The sequence below is a fragment of the Camelus bactrianus genome, chromosome 22, assembly GCF_048773025.1.
Source record: "Camelus bactrianus isolate YW-2024 breed Bactrian camel chromosome 22, ASM4877302v1, whole genome shotgun sequence".
In the NCBI taxonomy this organism is placed as follows: Eukaryota; Metazoa; Chordata; class Mammalia; order Artiodactyla; family Camelidae; genus Camelus; species Camelus bactrianus.
Window position 1 is genome coordinate 29,463,372 of NC_133560.1, and position 27,859 is coordinate 29,491,230.

Genomic DNA, 27,859 nt, shown 5'->3' on the forward strand with positions numbered 1-27,859 from the left:
CCGACTCTGGCCCCTCATCCCTGGAAGTCACCAGAACACACTGCTGTGAAAATACTGTTTATTAAAGACCAGGCGGAGGGAGACAAGTTCCTAGATTCCGTGTGGGAAACTGAGCGTGGGCTCCAGGGAGGAAAAGGGAGGTCAGGCCCGCTGGCCACCTGGAGGGGTCACACGTCAGTGGCTGGGCCCCAGTCACCGCTGTCTTCGTCAGAGGACTCCACATCTCGGGCTCGTGTAAACTTTTTTCTTAGAGCATCTCGCTCATATGTCCTGGAGATCAGAAAATAGAATAGAGGCTGGGAGTGGAGGGGATGTGGACTTACCTGCAATTGACTGAGTTCGACTCTGTGCTAGGCACAGTGGGTGTGGGCAGAGATGAGCAAACCCAACAAACTCCTACACACCCTTCAAAACCCCAGCTCCAATGTCCCCTCCTCCAGGAAGCCTCAGTCTTCCCAGGAAGAGGATTCATACTCCCATGGCCCTGACTACGTGGGCCTTGGAGCGGTTCTGTCTGGCTCTATCTCTCTAGGCTCGAGCACCGTGAAGGCATAGCTTGGTTCTAGGTGTGTTCTCCACCCCCAAACCCTGGATTCCAGGGAGAGGGTTGAAAGGCCCCAGCGTGGAGTACAGGGACTCTTACCGCATGCTGTCCTGTTGCCACTGACCCTGTGGATGGCGGCCACCCACCTTGGAGAGAGAAAAAGGAGGTTAACACTTCCCCTCAAAGTATGATAAATTGGGGTGAGTAACCACCCCCTGTCCAGCCTCCCCACCTTCGCCCAGGCAGGGCTACCCACAGGCTTCCTCCTCCTCCCCACACAAGTCTGGAGCTCATCCCCAATTTTCAATGAGAAAACAGGCTGGGACAGGGGAGGGCCTTCGCTGAGATCTCCCAGCCTGTCACCAAAGGGAGAGTTAGGTTTCCCATCTGTGACATTCTTCAGAGGGCTGTGGTCAGGAGCTCAGTAACGAGTGTGTGTATGCCAAGCGCTCAGACCGGAGCCAGCCTCGGAAGCAGGGCGCCGTGGATGGTGCGCAGGCTGGGTGCTGCCCAGCCCCGCAGAGCGCCGTCCTGCCGGAGGCAGCAGCGGCATTTGTGCGTTTTTACATTCCCCTAGAGAGTCTGGAGGAATTCACAGAAAGGCACCTCGGGAGCTGCGGGAGCCCCACATAGAATAAGCACTAAGTCAATCGTTGTTATTATTAAGCACCTGACTTCTGTGGGCCAGGACTTGGAGTAAGTGCATCGAGTTTAAACAACCACCTTTGTGACGCCAGGACTTTCGCCATCAATCCCTGTATCCCAGATAAGGAAACTCATGCAGAAGTTAAAATATTTACTTTAAGTGACTCAGTGGTTCAGACACCTTAGGTCCAGATCCCAGGTACTGATCCGATCAGGGAAATGTCTGTTTCTTGACATCTTGGCAGAAAATAGGCCCCGCTGTGTGTCTCTGCCCCGTCCCAAGACCTCTGCCGGGGCCACCCCAGTGCTCTGCTCACCTGGGTCCCCGGGTGACCCAAGGATCTCCCATGATCCTGCAGGATCTGGGGCTCGTCCGCCAGCACAGGCTCCGAGGACCGGGCCAGGGCTGGCACCGGGGGCCCCTCATCCACATCCATGTGGGGCCCACCCTCGCCGTCCGTGTAGCCCTCGCCGTCCGTGTAGACACCACCCTCGCCATCTGTCTCATAGTCGCTGTTGACCCGGCTGTCACAGCTCAGATCTGCGGAGCTGTCGGCCAGGCCGCGGTGAGGGAGGTCCAGGTTGTCCTCTGAGGAGCTGTCCAGCTGTGGGTGTGCAGTGTGTGGCCTGGCTGAGCCAAGACCCCCAGCTCCGGCCCTCCCTGATCTTAGACCAAACCTCAGACCCAGGACACCACCCTTCAAACTCCAGTCTTCAATCTTAAGTTGAGGCTTAGCCCTTGACCCTAGAGTGAGTTGTGACCATTGACCTTGCTCAAGGCTGAGCCCCTGAGTCTGAGCTAAACCCCAACCCTTGACTCCAGCCCCAAACCAAGTCCCCCAATCCCATCTCACCCTGGGAACCAGGTCCAGATCCTAGCCTCAGGTCAGATCTTGGCCTTAGACACACCCCGGGTCCCTGACCCTGACCCAGCCCTAACTTCATATCCTGGCCCAGGTACCTGGTCCTCGGCCATCCAGATGGGCCAGGTCTGCTGCTCGTGGATAATAGCCTTGAGCTCTTGGTACCAGGTGTCACTCGTTGCTAGTAGGGGGATGGTGGCTGTGGGGAGGGGGCATCAGTGTGTCCAGGAGTCTCGGGCTGGGACCCACCACCCACCCCAGACCCCCAGCTCCCGCCCCACCTGTGAAGAGGTGGTCACTGTGCTTCCGCAGCTTCTGGGCCTGTGTGTAGAGGCGGCGGGAACTGCGGCGGGAGGCAGGTGCCAGCCATTGGCGCAGTGCCTTGAGGGCTGTCCGGCTCTCAGGGACGCAGAAGACCACAATGGGGTAGTACTGCACATAGTTGAGGCGCTCAATGGCTGAGGGTGTCACATCCAGGAGTGCGTGCTTGTCCTGGGCCAATCCAGCGTTGGGGGCAGTTGGGGAGGGATACAGAGAGACAGTGGAGAGAAAAATGCACCCAGAAACAGAGCATCAGAGACAGGCCAAAGAGACAGGTGAAGAATCAGAGAGATGAAGAGTCTGAGGTCAAAGTGGACCCCGGCTTCACATCCACAGGCCAGCATATTGAAGTGGGGCTTGGTAATAGCCCAGGCCACAGTGTCTCTGTTTCTGCATCCATGACATGGGACCCACACAGAGCCCAGCTTACTTTCTCTGCAATCACCCGCACGGTGTCCAGTTTGATGATCTTAGAGGGGCTGTCGGTCCTTGACACGCTCTCTGTGGAGGGGAGAGGCGGCTGGCAGCTTCAGGAGGGCAGTCTGCTGGCCCTTCAAATTCCTGTTTTCCTGCCCCCACCCCTGCTCCAGAACCCACCATGGCTCCCCAGGGCCCTTGAGAGAACCCCTAACAGCAGCAGCAGTAGCAGCTCCTGCTGGCCTCATGCTGGACATCACACTGGGTCCCCTCCTGACCATGGCCCTCACCTTCTCCTCCTGAACAGGAGTGTCCCATCTGGTGGACGAGGAAACTGAGCCTCAGGGACATAAGGTCCCTAGCTCAGAGTCTCTGAACCAATGAGAGGCACTGTGAGGAGGCTTATGTCTGTGCTCCAGACACTCACTATCCCAGGCTCAGTCCCAGCTCTGGGCCTTTGCTCGGGCTGTGACCTGAAAGAAGTTATTCTCCCATACCCCTTGTGTCCTCTAGCACCTGAGACACAGCACTGCTTCCTCCAGGAAGCCCTCCTACATAGCCTGGCAGCTGAAGGTGAGGCACGCCCTGCCCTTGGGGGGAGCCTAAAAGGGCGGGGGACATGACCTCATCTTTTTTCTCTTTGTTGTAAAATGTGTGTAACATAAAATGTGCATTTTTAAGTGCACAGCTCAGTAGCACTAAGTCCATTCACATTGTGCAACCCTCCCCACCATCCATCTCAAGAGCTTTCTCATCTTCCCAAACTGAAACTCTGTTCCCTTTAAACACTCACTCCCCGTTCCCTCCCCCAGCTCCCAGCCCCCACCATCTACTTCATGTCTCTGGATGTGACTCCTCTAGGGACCTCCTGTGAGTGGAATTAGACAGTGTGTGGCCTTCTGTGTCTGTTTCTCTCACTGAACATCATGTCCTCAAGGTCCATCCATGGTGCAGCAGGTGTCGGAATTTCCTTCCTTTTTAAGGCTGAGTAATATTCCACTGTCTGGGTGGACCACATTTTACTTATCCATCATCTGTCCATGGATACCAGGTTGTGTCCACCTTTTGGCTGCTGGGAATCATGCTGCTACAAACCTTCGTGTACAGGGATCTGTTCAAGTTGCAGCTTTCAATTCTTTTCAAGTGTCACAAGAAATTGTTTTAACATCTTCTCAACCATTTAAAATTAATAAAAACCATTCTGAATTAGCAGACTGAGTAAAAACAGCCAGATTTGGCCCAGGAGCGGTAATCTGCTGCTCTAGCTTATTGGAGGGGCTGTTGGTCCTCAACACGCTCTCTGTGGAGGGGAGAGGTGGCTGGCAGCTTCAGGAGGGCAGTCTGCTGGCCCTTCAAATTCCTGTTTTCCTGCCCCACCCCTGCTCCAGAACCCACCATGGCCCCCCAGGACCCTTGAGAGAACTCCTAACAGCAGCAGCAGCAGCAGCAGCTACTCTAGCTTATTGTTTCTATAGTTGTTAATTTCTGGTCTCCTTGGGACCTTGTATATTTTGTTTGATGCTGAGTGTATAGGTCGATAATCTCTTGAACAAATGAATGGATCATTGGCAATTGTCCATTTGGCTCAATTGGCAGTGGCTGCCAGGTGAGTTGTGTTAGGAAGGATTCTGAGGCTTTATCTGGACAAAGAGTGCCAAGATTGATTGAGGATGTCTGGCCCAGGCATTGGAGGGGGCTTCTGGTGGCTGACCTGCCTCATGTTTGGTATGGCTGCTGTAACTCTTCCCCCTAAACAGCATCATTAGCAGCCCCCTCATCAGGCTGCTTCAACCTAGAGACTGGGGAAGGGTTACGAAGCAATTCACCCGTGAACAGGACCTGGTTTCTCACCTGCAATTTCAAACTTATCAGGCATCTCAGCAGTCAACTTCTGCATAGCAATGTCCGCCACGGGTCCCAGGATCACCACCGGGCGCTTGAAACTGGCTGCGGGGCAGAGAAACAATAACCAGAATCAGGATCTCCTTTGGGGAAAAGATTGCTAGCCTCTTGCACAACTGCCTCTTCACTTTCACCATAGTAGTATCCTATCTGGCCAGGCCCATGGCTGCCCAGCTAAAGACTACAACTCCCAGCTTCCCTTGCAGCTAGGGATAGCCATGTGGCTATGTCCTGGCCAATGGGATGCAAGTAGACTGATGTGCGAGATCTGGGTGATACCCTTCAAGGAAAGGTGCGAGCCCTTTTTGCCTTCTTTTTGCCTACACAGGGACTGTTACTTGAAAAAAACTTCGTGTTCATACAGCTGTCTCTCCGGGTGAACCCAGCTAACTCAGCGGTAGGCAAACACCATTACAACCCTCTGGCTACATCCGGGCTCCTGCCTGTTTTTGTAAATAAAGTTTTATTGGCACCCAGTCACATCTGTTTATGTGCCATCTCTCCTGCCTTCCTGCAGAGTTGAGTCATTTCGACGGAAACCATCTGGCCAGCAAAGCCTAAAATACTTAGTGACTGGCCCTTTGCAGGAAGAGTTTGTCGACCCCTGGCCACACGGATACTCCGTTTGACCAGTGAGGAAGCAGACGCATAGCATCTCGGCTGGAGAAAAGTGAGTAGCCAGCCCGCTCTTGGCACCTGACTGTTCTTTTTTTCTTCTCTCCTTCCGGGCCTCTCTCTTAAAAGCGCGATGCATTCAGATTTCTAAACTTTCACCAGCTGGGGTAGGAATTGAGTAGGCCTTTGGTGTTTAAGTCGTTTTCGTCTGGACGTTAGAGCAGCAGCTGTGGAGCAGATCGGCCCTCTCCCTCCTGAGCCACCTGCTCCTCCCATCCTGTGGTTTCTTTAAAGGCCTCTGCCCTCGGCTTTCATCCTTCTCCCCTGAGGCTGCGGGCAAGCGCTCAACCTCTTCCCTTCCTGAAATCTGGGTGAGCTGTATTTTTCTGCCCCGGTTCTCCGGTAGGGACAGGAACTATGTGCTGGTTTTGCGTGCGTATTTTCATCCTAAAGCAACCAAAAGTGAGCATTCCATGTGGGGGGAGAGAGGTGAGGACTGTCCTCTTACTTGAGGCCCCTCTGGCCCACCCCCCACCTTCTCGTAGCGCAACGCGCTCATATGGCGGGTAGTGGCCCTGCTTGGTCAGGGACGACAGATCCTCGCGGCTCTGATGGCTGGTCTTCCTGGCTCCCCGACGAAGACCCCGCAGCCGCCAGAACTCAGCCCGGGTGCCAGAGTTCGCTGAGGTGCCTGGTCCGGCCCCCAGGGCTCGCTGGGCGGCCTCCAGACTGGCCAGCTGCTCTGCCCTGGAGTGAAGAAAGGAGTTGAGTGAGCACTGGGGTCTAGGATCACAGCCCCAAAGACATCCCTGTCCTGGTCCTGGGCCCCGTGAATATGTCACCTCACATGATAGAGGGGACTCTGCCGGTGGGATTAAGGCCCCTGGGATGGGGGTGACCCTGGATTCCCTGGGGGCTCAATGTCACCACAAGGGTCCTCCTCAGAGGGAGGCGGGAGGGTCAGAGTCAGCGAGAGACAGGAGATGCTGCGCTGTTGGCGGTGAGGATGGAGGGAGGGGCCGCGAGCCAGGGGTGCGGCGCCTCTAGAAGCTGGAGAAGGCAGGACCTGATTCTCCCTGGTGCCTTTGAAGGAACCAGCCCTGCCCACCCCCAGAACGTGAGATGATAAGTATGTCTTACTGGAAGTCCCTAGGTTTATGGTAATTAGTTACAGCAGCTGCAGGGAACTCATACAAGCACTGGCTGGTCTGCCCTGAGCCTTCTGCACAGCTCCCCAAGTGAGTGCCCAAGGATGCTTCGTGGCACCCCGCCCATTTCCAGTGGGCGGTCCCCACCTGCTCTGGTTGGGAATGATGCCCCGCTCTTTCTCCCGAAGGTCACGACCCATGCGCACCGCCAGCCAGTGGCCTCCGCGGGCCTGGCTCTGCCCGGGCCCGGGGTACAGTGTGTCCAGCACGTGGAAGACATCTCCACGGGTGAAGCCCAGGCCGGATGGCGGGCTGGGCTCCATCTCAAAGTGCGTGCGGATGTAGAAGGAGTCGCCCACACGGGACTGCACCATCCTCCGGAAGACTGTGGACGGAGGAAGCTCCGTCAGGTTCTGGCGGTGGATCCCACCTCACCCCTGGCCCCGCACGCCCCCATCTCGTGCACACATGCACACACACACTTACTGTCCTGCTTCCGCTGCGTCACCAGCTCCACCTCCTCGCCCGGGGGCAGCTCCAGCAGGAACTGCACAGCCTCCTCCCGGGTCAGGTTCCGGAACTGCGTGCCATTCACCTGCCAGGAAGGAGGGAAGGGGTGCAGGGCTGGGACGAGGCTCCGGACATCCCCGGCGAGCATGAGATCCCAGCTCTTCCTCTGGACAAAGCCCTCCCCTCCCCCCACCTCCTTCCAGAGCTGCTTTCGAACGGGGAGCATTGCCTCTGGCAGCCAGGGTGTCATGCACACATGGAGGTCTGACCCAGAAACCAGGATATGAAAAATGCAATCAGTACACACACAACTGAGGCTCCAAGGGTTGTCAACACCGAGACGCCAGAACAGGGGTCACAGCTTTGACAGGATCAGGACACTGGTGGGAATTTTGTGATGCTCAAAAGAGTCGAGACAGGCATGTGGTCGCAACAGGGACACAATATACAGACCCAAGCAGTGGGTCATAGACACTGATGATCGTGGAGGCAGTTACGAGCCCAGGATTCCGACATGGGGCGTGCAAGCAGCACAGAAAGGGACGGTGGGTGGACATGGGGACCAAGCCTGTGGCACAGGCAGTGTGGCCAGGACACAGGCAACTCGGCTGTGACAGACAGGGAAACTGTGACATTGATAACAAGGCAGTGGCCTGGAAAAGACCGTGAGCTGGACACCGGGTCATGACATTGACAACAAGGAAGTGACATGGACAAAGTCATGACCCAATCAACGAGGCAGGGAAGCATTAAAATGTTAGAATGTCTGTGGGGGTCTTGTCAGTCCCCGGGGGGCCCTGGGGGAGGACACACAAGCAGTGACAGACTCGAGTACCACCCAGCAGGCCCGCCGCCCGCCACCCCACTCACCTGCAGAATCTCGTCTCCCTCCTCAATGCCCTGCCCGTCGGCCGGGCTGCCTGCCTGCACCCCGGACACGAAGATGCCCACATCATTGCCTCCCGCCAGCCGCAGCCCTATGTTCCTGCCCTTGAGGAAGCGGATCACCCGCGAGTCAGGGCTGTACCTGCGAGGGGAGGCGGAAGCGACGTCAGGAGGGATGGGAAAGCCCCACCCCCTCTGGGGTTCAGTGTCCCAACAGCCCCACGTGGCCGTCCCACTGGACACGCCGATGCGAGCAGGCAGGGTGATGATGGTGGGGAAGGCAGCCTGGGGTGTGGGAGTCTCAGCTGGTGGGCTTCTGTCTGGAGCACATACCCATGGTCCTCCACGCTCTGCCTGCTGGGTGCCCCATAGCTGTCAGAGCTCCCTCGTCGCCTCGGGGAGTCTGAAAGGGAACAGCCAGTCTTTCCCAAGCACTCTGGCCAGTCCAGGCGCCAAACCTTTGCTGTAGGGTGTCCCTGCCCTGTGGAATGCTGCCGCCCAGCCCCCTCCCTTCCCAGGGAACTGTCCCTGACCACTTAGGCCCCTGCCAGCCCCTCCCACTCTGCCTGGCACAGCCTTACTGGCTGGGATCAGAAAAATCAGAAGAGGGGTGCTCAGAGTTAACAGCCTCTGCCCACCTGGTTCTGACACGGTCCTGGAATCCACTGAACTTCCCTGCCGAAGCTGGGGGCTCTCCCTGGTGGGAAACAGATGTGGGGTAAGGTGGGGAGGGGATGTCAAGCAGCAATTTTAAGAATTTTAATTTATCTGCACTCAGATTCAAATCCTGGTCCTGCCCCTCTGCAGCTGGGTGACCTCAGGCCCTCTGCTCCCCCTCTCTGATTTTATTGGTTTTTGTCTTTTATTGTTTTTGGCTGGTGTCAGAGGATACGATTAGGTTTTTGTATTTGTTTATTTTTAAATGGAGGTGCTGGGGATTGAACCCAGGGCCTCATGCATGCTAGGCATGCACTCTACCACTGAGCTATACCCTCCCCACTCCTGCTGCCCGCTTCTGAGCCTCAGTTTCCTCCTCTGAGCCCTGGGATGGCTGAGTGAGGTTTGTGGTTTTAATATTAGTGAAAAGTTATAGAAGATGCTCTGGACTGAATGTCTGTGTCCCTCAAATTCATACGCTGAAGCCCTAACCCCTCCACCCAACAATGGGATGGAATTTGGATGTGGGGCCTTTGGGAGGGACCAGGTTTAAATGTGGTGATGAGGATGGGCCCCCCATGAGGTGATTAGTTTCTCTATATGAGACACCAGAGATCACTCTCTCCTCCATGTGAACACACAGCCAGAAGGTGGCTGTCTGCAGGCCGAGAAGAGGCCTTCACCGGGGACTGGCCACGCCAGCCCCCAACCATGGAGTCCCCTCCTCCTGGTCTATGGTGTTCCGCTCTGTGGTGCTGTGTTAGCAGCCCAAGCTGCCTAAGACAGACTTCAACCACAGGAAGGAAAGAAAGTTCCCTGCAAAATCAATCCACTCTTAGCACCGACGAGTTACTTTCCAGACCCTTCAGATGCTTTCCAATAAGCACATGGGGAAATACACACTTTTGAAAGGAAACCAAGATCAGGCCCTATGTTAGCATTTCCAGCATCTGGCCCATGAACCCCCAGCGCAGAGTGCATGGGGGTGGGGAAGACATCTGGAAACATCGATTCTCCCAAGACCTCTCAGGGCAGGTTGGAAGAGGACAGGGTCTGCCTCAGAGAAACAGGTCAGAGCTGTCTGCCCACAGACCGTTCTGTGTGCTCATGGAATTCCCGGGAAGATCATATAAGAGTCCCCCAAACCCTTTGAGCTGCTGCCCTGAGTCATTCTACAATCTGGTTTGTTTACTGCACACAATGCCAAACACATTTTCCCCAGGCTTTTTAAATACACTCTCTGAGACCCTTTTTACTGGCTGTCTAGTATTCCCAAGCGAGGCCTCTACTGTGACAATCGTTGTAAAGAGCAGAACAGCTCACACTGGGAGCCTTCACCGCACATACACACACACTGTCTCCTTGTGTCACTGCTAATTAGTGCCCTGAAGAGGCCACAATGGAGTAAGGGCTTGCTCTGGGCCTTCTTCTGGCCTCTAAGATGGAGCCCACTTATGCCACCTCCTGGTGATCATGGCCTGTGTAGTTCCCTCCCCTTGATGGACCACCAGGTGTACTTTGTTACTGCAGCTCCAAGAGACTGATACAAAGTCACTGCCACTTTTTCCTTTTATAAACATCTTCCTAATGAACAAGCACCCTCCAGCCCCTGCACACAGCCAAGGATATTCTGTCCCCAAGAGAACTCTAAAGGAAGCCTTGCTGGGTGAGAGGGCTTGTGCCTTTTGAAGTCTTCTAGGACATGTCGTAAAGTTCAGTCCTTTCTGCTTTGAGCCGACCTATATTCGACCTATAGCTGACCTGGGTTCTCCCAGGACCAAGAACCCAGAGCCACAATAAAGAGGCAAGAAGGACTGTGTGTGGATGGGAGAGGCCTCTTCCAGGCAGGCCACCATGACTGCACCCTCGAGGCTACCCCATGTTGGAAAAGATATGCCTATGTTCCCCTCCCACTTGGCCACCCTGGCTGACGGGGTTACATACACAGGGGAGTTGGTTCGGCTGGCATCCGGACTCCACTGCCCATGCTGGGGTGGTGGTGGGATGTGGGATGGTGGCGCCTGGGACAGTTCCGAGCCAAGGTCTGAGATGTCTGCAGGGGAAAGTGTGTCTCAGCCATGGTCACGCTTTCCAGGCTGGACCCATTTCACAGAGGGGAACAACAGGCCCCTCTAAGCAAAAGTGCCCAGACCAGAGTCAGGCTCAGCTGGGGTCCTCCAGCCCTGACTTGCTGTGTGGCCTTGGGCAAGTTTCTGTCCCTCTCTGAGCCTCTCAGGGCCAGGCCTGCCAACTCCTGCTTGGCCCTCCATGGCACACCCTGCCTCCCCTGCCCTCCATTCGAACCTCCCTGCCCAGGGCCGGCCTCCTGGCCCCTCACCCTCTAGGAGGGAGCTGTCACTGTCACTGACGGCTGGAGGGATATTCACCAGGAACTGCCCTTGGTCCCTGAGCACCAGAAGAGTCAGCTTCCCTTCCGACTTCTCGATCAGTTGCCGTGTGTCACTCAGTGACAGATTCTCACTGGACACCCCGTTGATCTAAAAGGAATCAAGAAGGAAGAGAGGAAGTAAGTTCATGAAAGATAGGGGATACTAGAAACAGACAGCTTGGTGGGGGGACAAGAAACACACAATCCTCAGGGGTTACTAAAAACATTCTCAAGATAGCATGATAGAATTGCATTCCTGCTGTGAGAGGAGAGGACGCCTTCAAAAACTGACCTCCACAAGAATTCTAGAAGCAGACAGTTTCCTAAGAGGGGGTGGGGGGCACTAGGGAAAATTTTAAAATGGGTTGACTCTAATCTCCCCTGAAGGGGAATTTCTCAGGAGACACTAGGAACAGATATTAGAAATGACTTTAACTGGGGAAGAGGGAGTAAGTACTTAGATACCAGAAATAGACAATCTCTAGGCAGTACTAGAAGCATCTAGAAGTGGATTAGAAACATACAATTCCTAGGAAGGATTTAACGTCACCTCCATTCACCAGGAATCTATGGCTAACATTTTCCCTTGGGAATGTCTGTTTTCAGCAGCCCTGGGGATTGTGAGTTTCTAGCCTTCCCAAACCCCAAGCTCTGTTTCTAGTGTCAGCCCCAAACTATGAGAAACAGACAACTCCTCGGGGTCACTAGAAACAGACAACTCTGAGGGGACTCTAGAAACAATCAACCGGAAGTGATCTGGAAACAAACACTAAGAATCAGTAGAAGCAGATTGTCAGGCGCCGGGGAGGGGTGTTGTCTAGAAATCAAGCATTAAGATGGAGCTGCTCCTTGCAGCCTGGTCTCTGGACCACTAGCATCCGGCCACCTAAGACAGGCCCATGAATCAGTGCTGTAGCCAGCTGGCCATATGATTCTGAGGATACTAGAAACAGACAACCCAAAGGGGGTCCTAGAAACCGACATTTGGTAGTGGATTAGCAGCAGATCGGGGGAAGTGGGGAAAACCCCTATGTAGCCATCTCCAGCATTTGGGAAACAGGCAACAGTGCAGAAGGCCACTAGCTCAGGGCCAGCTCAGCAGACCCTGCTGTGGGACTCAGTAGCACTGTTACCCCCTGGCCTCAGTCTCCCAGGCCCTGGATGCAAAGCCTGGGCTCACCTGTAGGATGAGGTCTCCTTCCTGCAGCCCGCGGTTCCGGGCAGCCAGGCCCGAATCTGTGATGTGCTTGATGAAGATCTGACTGCCCAGTTTGATCCCGAACTCTGTGTGAGGAGGGAAACTGAGGCAGGGCCTGCGTCTGGGCTGCTGGGGACTCTTGGGTCTCAGCCTTCTCACCATCCCATCTTCTGGGCTACTGTTCGCGGGGAGGGGGCAGGCTGGACTCCCTCCCAGTCACACTGGGGTTCTGACACTGACAGCCAACTGCCCCTTTAGGCTCTGCCCCTGTCTGTGGGTGACAAAGCGGACCTGTGCCCCTGCAGCTGGGGGGATGCAACACATAAGCACCAGGTGGTGCTGAGTCCTGGGAAGACGAGGAAAGCCAGGGAGGTGGGAGAGTAGCCTCGGAGGGGCAGTTTTGGGCAAGGCCGTGGGGAGACGGCCTGTCTTGAAGGAGTGATGTCTGAGTCGGGTCTTGGATGAAGCAGGCAGTAAACCCTGGGCAGGCCTTGGGAAGGGTGTTTCAGGTTAGGGGTGGGGGGACAGGTCATGCAAAGGCCCTGGGGCAGGGAACCTGACGGCAATGCACGCAAGTCAGCAGCAGGTGACTGAGAAGGAGGAGAGCCTAGGTCACCCCTTCCTGACACCTGATGCCATCATCATAGGGGCTTTGAGGTCACCGCCCCTCATGAGTAGAGTTTCTGGGATGTGACTGTTATTCTTAAAGTTACAGTGTGGAGTAGATGTCCCAGTGCCCTTGGTCACATCATGACCAAAATTCCAAGGTCACGATGCTGCCATTGAATCAAGACGGGGACAGAGGTCAGGTCTCTACTGCCCTACACCTCCTCGTGCTGTGACACTACCGACGTCACACTGTGTGAGTGTCCTGTCGTTGCTGTAACAAATTGCCACAAACAGTGGCTGCAGAACAATACAAATTTGTTATCTCACTTGGGTCTCATGGGGCTAAAGCCCAGGCATGGCCAAGGCTGGTCCCTCCGGTGGCTCCGGGGGAGAAGCGGCTCCTGCCTTCTCCAGCTTCTAGAGGCACCGCACCCCTGGCTTGCGGCCCCTCCCTCCATCCTCACCGCCAGCAGTGTGGCATCTCCCGTCTCTGTCTGACTCTGACCTCCCGCCTCCCTCTGATGAGGACCCTGTGAGGACACTGCCCCCCACCCCCGCCGAGACCCCAAGATCATCTCCCATCTCAATTCCTGAATATATTCCCATCTGCAAAGTCCTCTTTGCCACGTGAGGTGACATGTCCCAGGGACCAGGACATGGGCATCCTCGAGGGCTGCTATCCTGCGGACCACACACCATAAGGGACTGGCTGTCGGGGCAGCAGTGGCGCCCTTTCCAGGGCAGCCGAGCCCCCCTGCCACCACGCGGCCCTGCTGCTCACCGTCACTCTCTCTCCTCCGCACCAGCACAGACTTCACAGGCCGCATCTGCACGTCCTGCCGCGGCAGCCGCTTGAAGCCGGACACCAGGGCCAGCCCGTTGGCCTCGGAGCCGCCGGGGCTCCTGCGCCCGTGGCTGCCAGCCCGGCCCCGGCGGCCCGTCCTTGGCCGGCGGGAGCGCTCACCCCAGGAGCGGCCGGAGCCGCTGGACGTGTCACCGTCATAGCCCCGGCTGTGGTCAGCCTCCTCCAGCCGCCTCGGCCCATCCTCCTCTTCCGAGTCCTGGTGTCCTGGGCCGGGGGCGCTGGCCTTGGTGGCAGGCAGCTGGATCTTCCGGGGACGCTTCACCGTCTGTTAGTGGAGGTGGATATGGGACAGGGGCAGCTCAAGGCTCTGCCCCATTCCCCATGTGGCCCTGGGGGACCCCGGCCCCTCTGGGCCTCAACATCCAACAGGGGAACAAGATTCCCATGGGCAGCAGGACTGAGGGGGTGAGTGGCTCAGCCGGGCGCAAAGGTGCCCACCCCTCCTAGAGCCAGAGGATGCCCCTCCCCCTGAGCTCCCACTCACAATGTTGGCCACTTTTGTGCAAGTCTTGAGGATCTGAATGGCAAAGGTGGAGGTGACATTCTCCATGGAGACCCCATTCACCATGACAATGTGGTCCCCTGTCCTGAGGGAGGAGGCCGGGGCTCAGGGAGGAGGTCTCACCCAGGAGACCCCCTCCCCAGGCCTTCCGCCAGAGCCCCTGACACTGCCCCCAGGTCTCCAAGGCCTGGTTCTAATCCATCAGTGTCCCCAGGCTCACGAAGACATTTATCCTCCTGGGCCTCAGTTTCCTCATCTGTACAATGGGGCCACTCGTACACGCCACATAATAAAATGCAGTCACAGAACATAAGGCCTCCTCTTTCTGCATTTCTCCCCTTCCCTCCCTGTCTGTGTTTCATACTCTCTCTCTCTCAAGCTGGTCCCTGATTCGAACCTGAGCCTTATCACCTGTCAGCCACTGGAGTCCCAGAACCATTTTCCTCAACATAACTCCCAGGCGCCTCCTGCCCCGAGGGCTCAGGACGCTGGGTCTTCCACCCTCCCGCCAAAAACAGGTTTCCAGGACTTCTCGTTCCAGGAGTGTCCTGGGGCCATCCGGGCACTGAGAACTCAGTGGACGATTAGGACCTGCCTTGAGGAGAGTGGGGGCCGGTCGCTGACCTTCAGCTCCAAGCCCTGTGTTGACAGAGCCAGAAGGCTCCAGGCACTTTCCAGCCTCCTGGCTTTGGTCCACACAGGCCCCTCCTCCTGACGTGCCGCCGTGCCCCCACCCCCGCCAGAATCCAGTTGCCTTGACACTCACTGCAGCCGGCCCTCAGCAGGCCCTCCGGGCACCACATCGGACACAACCACGGATCCACTGGGCCGGTCTCGGCCGCCAGAGATTGCGATGCCAAAGCCTCGGCGGGGGTCCTGGGGTGGGTGGGGAAATGGAATATGATTCTGCTTCTCCTGGGACAAAGGCTGGCCACTCTGTTGACCCAGCTGCCATCTGCGTCCACACCCGCGCAGGGAGAGGGAGGCCCCACCTTGCTGATCGTGGCCGTGTGCTGTTCCCAGATGGTCAGCTCCTCCATGTCCAGCACCTGGTGGGAGGTGACAGGGGAGGTGGGCCTGAGGTCTATCAGCATTCAGGGATCCCAACCCTGGGTGGGGAGCCCAGCTCTCACACTCCCATGGCCCAAGCCTGTGGGCGAGTTGCTACCTCTCTTGAGACCTCAGTTTGTTCACCTGCAAAATGGACTTAAGTCAGTGGTTCTCAGGTGGAGACCATTCTACCCACCAGGGGACACTGGTGATGTCTGGGGACATCTGTGGTTGTCACAACTGAGAGGTGGTCCTGTCATCGAGTGGCTGGGGGTCAGGGATGCTGCTCTCACCCCTCTGGTGCCCAGTACAGGCCCCACCACAAAGAATGACCTGGCCGCAGATGTTAACGGTGCCAAATTGTAGCGGGAGCGGAGAAACGGTGAGTGCTTGCTGCCTTCCCTCTGACATTCTGGCTCAGTCCCGGGGGGCTCTAGCAAGGCCTGCAGGCACACTCTGCTCCAGACACACCGGCCTCCTCACAGTTCCACCAACACAGTCCTGCCCCAGGGCTTTTGCACCAGCTGCTTCCTCTGCCTGAAACTCTTCCCCCAGATCTGCACCTGGCTTGCTCCCTCACCTCCTTCTCCCAACCACCCTGTCTGGAACTGCAGCCTTCCCTGAGACCCGCCCCCTCCAACGGGCCAGTTTATCCACCTTTCCCAGATTCCTAGTTCACAGAACTTGGGACCCCTTGACATTCTCTAGATTTTTTTTTCCATCTGGCCACTGCCGCTCCTTCCCTAGAATGTCGTGTCAGAGGGCAGGGATTTCTGTCTGCCTCCTTCACAGTCAAGTCCTGAGTCCAAGGATGAATGAATGAAGGGATGGATGAATGAGTGAATGAAGGGCTTCCTTTGTGCCAGGCACTTCACACGTAAGATCTCACTTCATCTGCTCACGAAGGGACATTCTATTACCCCCAGGTCACAGATGAGGAAACTGAGGCCCAGAGAGGGGAAGTCAGTGGCCAAGACAACGGAGCAGACGGAGGGTGGGGCTGGGGGCTGAAGACCCAGTTATTTTCATGCTCAGGGTATAGATTCGATCACTCAGCCAGGAAAGGCTGGGAGAAGAGGGGACTCGGAGTCCCGTGGAAGCCAGCCCCCACCCATCTGGGCTGGCTTCCTCTGGGCTGTCCTGCCACCCCTCCCCCACATTGAGGGCCTTGTAGAAGTGAAGCCCTCTTCCCAGCCAGGTTGCCCAGCTCTGCACAGTGGAGGTGGGGCATTCCCTGCAGTGCCCTGTGTTCCGATGCCTTTTCATAGAATTTCCCAGGAGAGCAGCATTCCAGACTCCCTGGGAGTAGGGGGGTGGGGCGGAGAAGAGGGAAACGAAGCCAAGGGCGGGGCCTCGCCAGCACTCCTGGGAGCCAGGTCAGCTCTCCTGACCAGGACTGCAACCCTGCCGTCTGCCCTTTGCTGGCTGTAGTGGTGCCTCTCCCAGCCTCAGCTTCCCCATCTCGAAAATGGGTACCTCCCTCACCCCCACCGTCCTGTCTTTCAGGGCTGAGGTGTGGGAGAGGGGCATGGAGTCACACATGAATAGCAGAAGGAGCTTCTGGGAGAGATAGCAGAGGTCATTGTGAGAAGTAATAATAACGAACTTTCTCCTTTGCATAATACGAACAAGCAATGCTATTCCGTGCGCTGCCAGTGAGTGCTTTGCACAGACCCGCTCATTTACTCCTGAGTGACCACAGGAAGTGGCATTGCTCCTATTCATGCCTTACTGCCTTACGGGGGTGGGGGGGGGGGAGGAGGCCCAGAGAGGTTCGCTTGCCGGAGGTCACACAGCACTGTAAGAACCTTGGCAGCCTGTTTCACACCTTTGCTCTTCACCACCTGGCCACAGCATCCTTCTGCCTTTTTTTTTTCCCTTCTGAACTTATTTTTCAGAACAGAGTCTTTTCACTTGCTTTGATTTTATCCTTGGTGTCAGTAAATGGCCCCCTAGAATTTTGATTTCCTGGTCTTATTTTAAGAAATAGCCCCCAGGGAACCGGAGCCCATGCAGGAGCAGGTGCAGGTGGCCCGGGCTGGTCCCAGCTTGTGCAGGTTCGCCTCCATGGATGCTGGCGGGCTTTCCGACACCCGTGGGGGTCACACCGAACCCCACAGCCCTCCTTGGCTTAGTTCACCTCCAAACCTTTCCCTGGCTGCCCTCTGTGCCTGGACACCCTCTCAGGATGCACACAGCTGCCCCCACCACTCGGGTCTCAGTGCAAACGCTGCCTCCTCAGGGGGTCCTCCTTGATTAGCCAGTCTTCCCTGGCACCCTACCACTCCTCGCTGCTTTGTTTATTAGGTTTTGTTCACACATCCAAAACCACCTTAAATTATCCTGTTTAATCATCATTTGGGGAGTTTCCAGTCTTTCCTCTTGGGCTGTGAAGGCTGGGTGGGGCTGTCTCTCTGGATACTTCAGTGATGACCATCGGCACCATTGGCACCTCTTGGGTCTTTCAGTCAGCCTCCTTTCCAGGCCTTTGCTCACACTGTACTCCAAGGCAAACTCTTACTCATCCTTCGCAGCCCCAGTGCTATTGTCTCTTCCTCCAAGAAATGAGTCCTCAGTGCCCCTCTACACACATTTTATGTCTCTGATTATTGGGGCCTGGGATGTCTCAGACAACCTGTCTCTCCTACACTTCTCCAATCTGGGGATTCCTGGTGGGCAGGGCTGGGAGCCCTGGGACCCCAGCATTGTCCCCACAGGACCAAGCATGAGGGGTGTTTGAGGAATGGATGAATGGTGGAATAAAAGGCAGATTTGGCCAGGAACTCAACCAGGTACTGTCCTGAGTTCCCATCCCCCTCAGTCCCTCCCCGTCAAGGTGAGCTCCGAGAGGGTGGGGCCGGGCCTTCTTCCCCGCCCCCTGCCACATGCGGAACACAAACACTGGAGAGGAAGAGCATCCAGAGGGGGCTGGTCATACCAAGTCACGCCGTCCCGGGCACATGGCTGCCAGGCTCCTGTCCAGTCTCCCCCTCCCAGCCCCTACCTCTGGGACAATGGTGGGGATGGAGAGGGGGAGGGGAAGAGGCCCCAAATACTTGAGTTGGGGAGGGAATTCTGTGAGCTGTTCCTTGCTGCCAGAAAGGAGGCGGCGGGAACCAGAACTGCCCAGGCCCAGAGCTTCAGGCGTCCTGCCTAGGGCGAGCCACACACTCCCAGGCTCGTCTACCCCTCTGCGGCCCCATCTGAGACCCAGTAGGGTGGGTGTGACAGAGTCGAGTCAAGCTCCATCCCTGGAGGGTGAAGCCCCCCCGATAGAGATGCGGGGATCCACTGCCCCTGCCCTGCCCAGCCTCGGCGGCTTGCTGGGTGTCAACGGGGCTCTTGACGTCTATCTCCGTCAGGTCGAGCAAGTTAACGGCCTTACAAACAGTAGGTGGCCAATAAATGGTGGGCCCCTCCCCCGCAATCTCGACACATTCGCCAAAGCTGCTCCAGCTCACAAGTGAAGTAAGTCCCTGCCCACCGTTCCACCAGCAGTGCAAAGCTGAACTCGGCCCATCCCCTTGGGAACTGGGCACCTACTATATGCCAGGTGCTTACAACACCTTTCAAACCCTCCCTACGCCCTTCTATAAAATGACAATCAGCCACTTTATAGATGGTTGGGAGAGGCATGGATTCTGTGGTCCAAAGTTACACAGAAAAATCGGGATTCGAACGCAGGTCTACCTTCTAAGGGAGGCAGACCTGGGACAGAAGAAGCTCCCTGGAGGCAGATTTGGAAGCCAGTGGGCACGGACGCCTCTCCCCATGGGGCCTCGGGCTAGCTACCACATTCCTCTGGGCCTCAGTTTCCCCATCTGTAACCTAAGCAGAATGTGATCGGGGGTCCTGGGTCCAGGTCCCAGCCCCGATCCCAGTCCGGTCCCCTCCCCCTCCCGCCCTCGACGAGCTACTCGCCTGGAATCTCACCGCCATGGTCCACCCCGGGTCTGTCCAGTGCCTCTGCCCCTTGGGGACCTAGAAACAGTCGATTGGTCCCCACCCGGACGTGGAGGGGAAGGCTGGGGAGGGTCGCAGCGAAGCAGGTGCCCAGCTCTCGCCCTCCTCCCGCCCGCTCCGCCGCCCGGGGCTGCACCTGCACCTCTTCCTCCTCGGCGTCCCCTCCCGGCCCCGCCCCGCCCCGCCCCGCATCGCCTCGGGACGCCGTGGAGGCCGCCTTCGTCCCTCCACCCCCAACACAGGAGCCTGGCCCTAGGGTCGGAACTCCAGGCCGGGTTTTCCATCCAGCTGAGCACCAACCCGCGGCCAGACTGGAGACCCACCGGGCTGGGCTGCAAGGAAGACCCGGCAGGAATTTCGGCCCAGCTCGATCCGAGCCCGTGCTTCAGAAGGTCTCCCATCCCCGAAAACAGGCACATTTTGAGATTCAGTAGGGAGACTTATTGGGTAAGGAGCTAGTCTAGTCAAGGGCCGGAGACCTCTGGAGCGCAGAGCTCTTCTTTCTCGAGTCACCACATCTTGGGGACTTTAACCCTGTTTTAGAGAGAGGAAACTGAGGCACAGAGAGGGGAGACAGGGACATTCTGAAGGTTCCTGGGGCCTGGCCTGAATCCATGGCTACTTGGCTCTGTCTTCACACCTGGAACTGGGCTGGGCCCCAGCTGGGGAAGGCGGGGTGGGGAGGGCGGGGGAAATTCTTTAGAATCCTGGGAGTAAAGGTCAGGCTTCCTTCTTATTCAGAAGCCCCATCTAGGAAGGACAGGACCAGGACATCCTCCACTTGGGAATGAGCGAGGGAGGAAATCACCTGGGTGGGTGGAGCCAACGGTCCACCAGCACATTCCTTCCCGCTTAAAAAAATAAAAAAGACCCGGAGGCCCAGCTGTTCCAGAGCCCCACTCATGCCAAAGCTGAAGGGGCAAATCTGGGCATAGACACCCCCTCCCCAGCCTCATCCAGTCAAGACTGGGCAGAGAGGAACCCCAGACTGTGGGAAGGTGGGAGGTAGAGGGGAAACTGGGGTATCAGGGAAGGCTTCCTGGAGAGGGGGCATTGTAGCTGGGGTTTTGAAGGTTGGGTAAGAGTTTGCCAAGTGAACAGGGCAGACAATAAAATCAAAATCCCCAAAGTTGACTTCTCACGCCTCTGCGCTGCAGATATCCCCAAAACACTAGTCTAGAGATGCCAGTCAGCCAGAATCAGCCACTCAAGGGTCTCCAAAGGCCCCCCAAGGCAATAAACCTTTGCAGAGGCCCTCTTCTAAGGACCTACTTGGAACCCCATGGCTAAAGGGGAAAGCTCAGCCTTTCCTGATGTGACATTGGGCCACCAGCTGGTGGCATACAAAACGATTTTAGGTAGAAGGTCAAATTTTTTTTAAATAGATGTGTATTTGCTTTAATGAGTCATAGGGAAAACATAAATTCCCCACTGCCACGTGCATGAAGGGGTTTGTAGTCGCAGTTACTGGGGAGGAGTTACTGATTGGGATGTAGGTCTGGAAAAATCAGACAAGTGGTCTGCAGGTGACTGAAGCTGGGAGAACACCCTGAATTCCTGTACTCAACACCACAGGACCTCAGTGCCCTTATTTATAGAATCAATGGGTCAAATTTGTGGTAATGAGGCTCCTGACTCACATATATTGCGTGTTTGCTTGGCTCCAGCCACTGTTACACATGATATTCACATACCCATTTTGCAGCTGAGAAAATTGAGGCCAGACAAGTCAAGTGGTAAGCCCAAGCTGAAGAGCTGGATTTGGCTCTATTTGACCCCACTCCCGTCATTCTGTACCAGTGCTTCTCACTGTAGGGTGATTTGCGCCCCACCCTCTGACACTTGGCAGTGTCTGGGGACAGTTTTGGTTGTCACAACTGGGAGGCGCTATTGGCATTGAGTGGGCAGAGGCCAAGGATGCTACTCAACATCTCACAGTGTCCAGAAGGGGCATCCCCCCTAGAGAACAATCTGGCCCCAAGTGTCAATAGTGCTGAGGTTGAGAAACCCCACTTTAAAGCCCTCTAAGAAGGGGGGCAGCCACCCCAGGAAATATGGTCTTCCTCCAGCCACCTCACGTATTCATGCTCTGCTCAAGAACACTCAGTGGCTCCCTAATACCCATTGGATGACCCTGCACTCAAATGTGGGGCTTTGGAGAAGAGCACGTCCACTGTCGCCTCACAAGCCAGAGGTGCTGTCATTCATGCACTCATTTTTCCACCTATTCAGTGGTTCACTCATCAAAATTGTTGCAAACCCCTGCAATATGCCAAGTACAGAAAGAAGTGACTGGGGATGGAATTCCGACATGAAGTTGCAGTGCCAACTTCAACCAGCAGGGGGAAGTGTGCGCATGGTATAAAGGGGTGGGGGGAGGAGGGAGGATGCAGGGGAACCTGTGGGATGACCCTGCTCTGCCCCTTCTGAGCGCTTGTGGGGAAACTGAGGCCTAAAGAGGGTGGGTACTGAGCTGAGGTCTCCCAGTGAGTCGCGGCCACCGGGAGAGATGGGAGCCTGGGGCGTTTGTTCACGTAGGGGGGTTTGGGGTCTTCCTGGTAGAGGCTGCTTTGTGGGACTGCAGGAGGCTGAGGTCATACCTGTGGCCTAACAGGTATGACCAGAACCCAGGAAGGTAGCAGCTCTGCAGCCTGGCTGGGCACTGGCTCGTTCATTCGACATTTACCGAGCACCTACTGTGTACACCCAGGACTGATGCAGACCGTGTACCTGCCCTACAGGAAGCCCAGGGTCCTCAGGGGAGAGAGACAACAACCAAATCATCACATAGCAGAAATTAAAAGTCCAACTAGACTCCTGAGAGCATCTGCAAGGAGGCAGAGCATGGGCTGGGGGCTCAGGGAGGGCTTCTCTGAGGAGGTGCTACTCGAGATGAGAACTGAATTTAGTAGGAGTGACCTAAGTGAGAGGGATCTGGGCAGAGGGAACTACTAGACCTGAAGGAGGTGAGGGAGATGCCATGGGGAGAGCTGGGTGTTTGGGGTGGAGGGAACAGCCAGTGCAAAGGCCCTGGGGTGCTGGAGGAACAGCGAGGAGGCCCGCGTGGCTGGAGAGGGAGAGAGGAGGTGAGGGAAGGGAGGGGATGGAGGCAGATGGTGCAGGGCCTTGTGGGCCCCAGGGAGTACCTGAGATTTTACCCCCAGGAAGGTGGGAGCCCTGGAGGTCTGTGGATGAGAGGAGGGCTGTGGACAAGAGGAGGGCGGGGCCTGGTTCAGGTGCTCTCAGGCGTCCTCTGGTGGCTGCTACAGGGAGGACAGACTGTGGGCAGGGGGGGAGGGCATGAACTGGGGGAGCAGTGAGGCCAAACCAGAGGCCCTGCAAAAAAATTTTTCAAATAAACATTTTATCTTGGAATAATTTTTAAATGACAGAAAAGTTGTAGGTATAATTCAGAGAGTCTCCATACTCTCCTCACCCCGTTTTCCCCAACATTAACATTTCACATGACTGTGATACATTTGTCAAAACTAAGAAACCACATCCTCATCACCATTAACTGAACTCCACACTGTGTTCAGATTTTACTAACGTCCCTTTTCCGGACCGGAATCCCATCCAGGACCCCACAGTGCGTTCAACCCTCACGACTCCTTGGGCTCCACTGCCTTCGTCCCATGACCCTTGCCATCTGGGGGAGACCAGTGAGGGATTTGGGACGATGCCCCTCGTTTGGGGTTTGTCTGATGCTTTCCCCATGACTGGACTGGGGCTAGAAGTTCGGGGAGAGGGCGTGGAGCAGCTGCACCAGCACCGGGGTGGGAGGAAGGGCAGATTCTGGGTGTGGCGGGCTCTCTGACAAGCACAGGACCAAGGAATGTCCCAGTGGCTGGCACCGCGCGGGTCCTGGGGCACCTGAGGGGGAGCACCTGATGTGGGAGAGAAGGGTGAGGAGGTGAGGAGGGTCATAGCCCCTTCTAGAAGCTTGGAGTGTAGGAGGCAGCTGGAGGGGGCTCACAGAGGGTGGGAGGAAGCCCTAGAAGGAAGCTCTACAGCGAAGGGGCAGAGAAGTGCCTGGCGAGAATCCCAGCCCCTTTGCTTCCTGCCTCAGTTTCCTCATCTGTGTAGTGAGACCTGACTCCGACTTTGAGCGGTTTCGTTGGGGAGATCACAAGTTTAAGCAGCTGGCATGTAGCAGGTGCACAGAAAGGTTTATGTGGGCGCTCCTTGTGTTTCCTTCTCCATTTGGGCCAGGAGGAGAGAGACAAGCCCCCACGGGAAGAAATGAAAGTGACTTACGGTGTCCCCAGGGCTCGAGGAGGACTCTCAAAACTGTCCATTTCGAGGTTGACAGTTACAAGGTTCTATCATTCAGTGCAATGACCGGGGGAAGGACCCAGAACCCTGACACCTTTCTTCCCATCCCTGGTTTCAGTCTTGCCTCTGCACCTGTAACCCAGCCAACTGGGTTTCCCTGCCCATGAAAGGTCCCCTGTGACCCCCATGTTGCTGATCCTTATCTGCTTTGTGGCTGAACCTGCCATACCCGGAATCTGTCCTTCTTGAGCACACAGCACTGGTCTTTCTACTCTGTTCCGAATCTTAGGTGGTTCCCCATGAGCCATTCATTCAATTATGGGGTGCCTACTGCATACCAGGCACAGCTCTAGGAGCTCGGGCCACTGCAGTGGTAGAGCTCACAGACATACGACAAATAGTCTGAGCGACAAGTGTGTGGTTAATAAGCTGCGGCTTCAGCTCAAGAACACTCCGTAGCCCCCTAGCGTTTGTTCGAGGATACCTACTGCGCATCTGGTTAGCGCCCGGCTCTGGGGACCCTCTTTAGCTCTCTGTGCCTCTTATGGCCTTAGAGCTATTTTACAACCGCGTGAATGATAGGAAACTGGTGGCATCACAAATGATTCTTGTCCGTAGACATGCACATGAATTTTGTCCTGTGGAGACCAGTGATTATTGCCTGTGGCTTCTGACCAGCTTTACCTCTATTTGTAAATTCATGTCAGCATTCTTGATTGCTTGTGTGTGGGTTCTTAATATTCTCTCCTCTAAACAAGCTGTAGAATCTTACCAGTTCCATGTCAATGAATGAGTTAAGTAAACTCATAAAGCACCTGTTTTATATTAGAAGTCACGCTTTTACGTTTTTGAAAAAAAAGTGTCCCTTAACACTAACCCCAAAAGCCTCCACTCTGGCATCCAAGGCTCTCCCCTCAGATTTCCACCTGCCCCTGCCTGTCTGTCTCACCTGTTACCACCTTCAAGCCCCAGAATATTCTTCCCACTTTCCTTCCCAATTACCCTGAACCCCATCTGTCTTTCATACGTCAACAAATACTGTTTTTTCTCCCCAGATCTGTCCAGAATCCGCCCACTTCTCCCGCCTCCTAAGCCCCGACATTATCCGCCCACCCCATCATCTCTCATCTGGACCAGCACAGTCCCCGCCCCCTGGTCCAGGCTCCGCCTTCACCCCTCACAGTCTGTCCTCCCCGCAGCGACCACCAGAGGGCGCTCGTGAGCACCGGAGTCACGTCCCGCCCCTCCTCTGCCCACAGCCCTCCAGTGTTCCCACCTCCCTGGGGGTAAAAGCTACTAGAGGCCCACAAGGCCCTGCACAACCTGCCCTGTCCACCCCTGCCCGCCCCTCCTCCCTCTCCCCGCCTCGTTCACTCTGCTCCAGATACACAGACTTCCTGACTGTTCCTCCAGCACACCAGGCATGGTGCTGCCCCAGGACCTTTGCACGGGCCATGCCCGCTGCATGGCATGCTCTTCCCCCACTTACTCACTTCCTTCAAGTCTTTGCTCAAATGTCGCCTTCTCAATGAACTCTCCCCTGATCTTCCTATTTATGACTGGAAACTGTCCCCTGCCTGTTTTACTCCTGTCTCTGTACCTCCTTCACTTCTTTTTTTTTTTTTCCTCTAAGACTGACCACCCTCTAACCCAGGTACAGTTTAGGATACAATTTACTTCCGTACTGTGTCTCTTGTTTCTTGTCTGTCTTCCTTCACCAAAAGCCCCACAAGAGCAGGGATCTTTGTTTCTCTTGATCCTTGCTGAATACCCAAGGTCTGGAACAGCCCTTGGCACACAGTTGGCACTCCATAAATGCAGGTTCATTCTCTGGGCAGCCCCTCCTCCCAGTAATGTTTCCCACTAACCTCAGCCCATTCCAAAGGGTGTCAGTCTCCACCCTGAACAAACACAGCTCCCTTGGCGCCAGGCCAGCCCTGAGGCGGAAGAATAGGAACCCAAACGCCCAGGCTGGACTTTCCCCAGAACCAGGGCCACATGGAAGCCCTGAGCCAGGGAGGCAGGACTCTTACAAGATGCTGAAACTGGGGCCTTGGTCAGGGGACACGGGCAGCCCCCAGACCTCTCCACTTTCCACATTTTGACTCCTATCTGGCTGAGAGTCCTACTTAACTGTGCAGCCCAGGGTAAGTGGCTGTCCCTCTTGGAGCCCTGGTTCGACCTCCACGAAACAAGAAGGCAACGGGACGCTGCCACTGGCCTGGTGTTCTGAGTTCCGATTTGGGTGGGGCAGTTTCCCCTGACCCCTGCGCTCTGTCGTGTGCTGTTCCCAGCAGCCCTGTGACGTGGTAAGGCTTATTACATCCATTTTATAGAGTGGGAAACTGAGGTCAGATCTGACTCTGTGCGTTTCCTCTCTAAACCCCAGGCAGGGTGGGATCTACAGTTGAGATCTGTCTCCTCTCAACCCCACAGAGCTCAGATCTCAAGCAGTTCTGCTTCCCAGGAGTGGCCTCAAAGGCCAGGCCGGCTCTGGACCCTGCAGCTGGGGTGCTCAGGCCTGCCAACCCCGGAGGGCGCTTCCTAGTCCCGCACAAAGGGACGTGAAGTGCATCAGACACTTGGCTGGCGCGGAAGCGCTCTTTGTCCTGCACTTTTGGGAGCAAACGACCCAGAAAAGGCTCTTGCCGCCTGCCCCCTGTCCTCTTCCTTTGCCCGGAGCCCATCCCGGCTCCTCGCCCACAGCTGATTCTGCAGACTGTCATGACAACCGCCCCGTCCTGCGTTTCTCCGTCGGGAGATTTTGCCCAGAGAAGAAACTCAGATAAGACAGATGCCGCCCCCCAGGACCCCCACTGCCCCGCTCCAGCAGCAGAGGGTGGGGGAAAGCGAGATGCAACTGTCTGAAAACTTGGGAGCCTCTTAAGAAGTTCCAGGAGGCCCCGATACTCACCAGGTGCCAGACTACCTCAACTGCCACCTCCCCACCAGCCTCCCCTCCCCTGTTTGGGAGATCAGAGGCTAGCCTGTGCCCCCTCAGCCCCCCAGCACTGCCTGGACCAACAATGACCCTCTGAAGTCTGTGGCTCTGGCGTCCTGGGCAGGCTGCCAGGGTCAGTAACTGCCAGCCAGATAATCCCTTAGAAACTATGTCAAATGCCCACACAGGAGTGTCAGTTTCCTGCTTTCAGGAGGGCCAGGGAGGGGGGGAGGTGACAGGGGCCCAGGACCCCGTGGTGGGGAGCCCAGCTGCGCTATGCCTCCGGGATGGCAGGCAGAGCAGAGTAGGGGACTCACCTGTCTAGGAGGCTGGGTGACCTCTGGGCAGACAGCAGGAGCCAGCGCTGGGGTGCCTGCCTGTCAGGGGGCTGAGGTGGGGAGGGGACCTGAGGCTTGAGCTCTGGCCTCCTGCCTGTTCGCCCAACTTTTCCTCCCTGTGGCGGCAATAGGCTAGCCGGTCTGGTGCTGGGTGAAACCAGCAGGGCAAGGCGCACAGGCAAACCGGTGAGAGTGAGAGAGACCTGGCTGGGTGTGTGGCTCTGTCGCAAGGTACTCTCACGTGGGAGTGCTGGCCTTAACCCCTGCCTGCCCAGAGGCCAGGGACGCCAGGGACGCCCAGCGCTGCCCGGCTGGCCCTGTGCACTGCTGAGCCTTCGGCATCCAGCAAGGGGCTGGGACATGTGGCATGCTCTTGGGAGACATTTCTTGAATAAGTTCAGAAATGAATGAATAAATGGTGCCCCCGCCCCGCTCCCCCAGCCCCCCGCCGCTCCCCTGGCATCTGGAATCACCCAGCCTGTGCCCCAGCTGTGCCTTCCCCCAGGCACGCAGCCCACCCCGCAGCTTGCGGCGGGGCTGCTCCTTCCGGCCCGCACGTCTGAGCGCAAACTCCGAAAACTCCGCAAACTCCGCAAACTCCGCTTGTCCACCACCAAGTGACTAAGATTCGTAAGCAAGCTTCTTGTATCTCTTCCCAGCTGGGCAGCTTGGGGCAAGTCACGGGAGCCCCTCAGTCTCCTCATTAAAAAAAAAATGAGAACAACACTGGCCTCTGCTTCCTAAGATTCTTTGCAAGAGCGGCTGAATGAATGCCCTCCCACGAAGTGCTGAGCACACTGCTGGGCACACAGTAGGGCTGCACCTCCCAGCCACGACCCACAGGCGGCTGGTCTGGATGAATGAGAGGTGGGTAAAACACACCCCAGATTTGGAAGTCTCGCTGTACGGAGAGGAGTGTAAAATAGCTCATTAGTTTTACTATGGGTTCCCAGCAGAAACAGTAATATTTTTGAATGGATTGGTTTAAATGGAATATGTTGTTAAAATTAATCTCATCTGGTTTTGTTTTGTTTTGTTTTTTGCTTTTTAAAATGTGGTTGCTAGAAAGTATTAAACAACATGAAAAAATTTAAATTTAAACGAGCTTACTTGTCATTCTACTGAAAAGTGTTGGATGAGGAGCTTAGTATGAATTAGCTGTGAAGTCTGTCTTGTTCGATCACATTCTGTCGCGGTCATATCACATCTGTATTATTTTCAA

General features: G+C 56.1%; 2 protein-coding genes and 1 long non-coding RNA gene across 6 annotated transcripts in view; 2 read left to right on the forward strand and 1 right to left on the reverse strand.

The window, feature by feature from the left end:
- Positions 1 to 44: 44 nt before the first annotated feature.
- Positions 45 to 26,843, reverse strand: TJP3 (tight junction protein 3). 4 transcript variants are annotated; one of them, XM_074351108.1, is made up of 22 exons: positions 19,220 to 19,236; positions 19,042 to 19,101; positions 15,063 to 15,119; positions 14,837 to 14,946; positions 14,053 to 14,155; positions 13,485 to 13,833; positions 12,077 to 12,180; positions 10,846 to 11,005; positions 10,452 to 10,560; positions 8,489 to 8,547; positions 8,184 to 8,253; positions 7,836 to 7,992; positions 6,942 to 7,050; positions 6,603 to 6,840; positions 5,816 to 6,054; positions 4,642 to 4,737; positions 2,804 to 2,874; positions 2,334 to 2,544; positions 2,151 to 2,251; positions 1,507 to 1,794; positions 644 to 690; positions 45 to 270 (listed from the first exon to the last, which is right to left on the reverse strand). In XM_074351108.1, exons 2-22 carry the CDS (start codon positions 19,057 to 19,059, stop codon positions 168 to 170), a joined length of 2,799 nt encoding a protein of 932 aa, XP_074207209.1. In that variant the 5' UTR covers positions 19,060 to 19,101; positions 19,220 to 19,236; the 3' UTR covers positions 45 to 167. The 4 variants fall into 4 exon arrangements, with proteins under 4 accessions (XP_074207209.1, XP_074207211.1, XP_074207210.1 ...); XM_074351110.1 differs by lacking the exons at positions 19,042 to 19,101; positions 19,220 to 19,236 and adding an exon at positions 26,617 to 26,843; XM_074351109.1 differs by lacking the exon at positions 19,220 to 19,236 and having other exon boundaries at positions 5,843 to 6,054; positions 19,042 to 19,213.
- Positions 253 to 5,382, forward strand: LOC141574684 (uncharacterized). The gene is made up of 3 exons (XR_012501682.1): positions 253 to 744; positions 5,021 to 5,089; positions 5,210 to 5,382. It is a non-coding gene; the product is annotated as an uncharacterized LOC141574684 (long non-coding RNA).
- The window catches only part of PIP5K1C (phosphatidylinositol-4-phosphate 5-kinase type 1 gamma), a 61,177-nt gene continuing 58,687 nt past the window's right edge, over positions 25,370 to 27,859 (forward strand). Inside the window, exon 1 of the mRNA XM_074351124.1 lies at positions 25,370 to 25,505. The gene's annotated coding sequence lies outside the window, so the exon portion shown is untranslated. The remainder of the gene's footprint in view (positions 25,506 to 27,859) is intronic.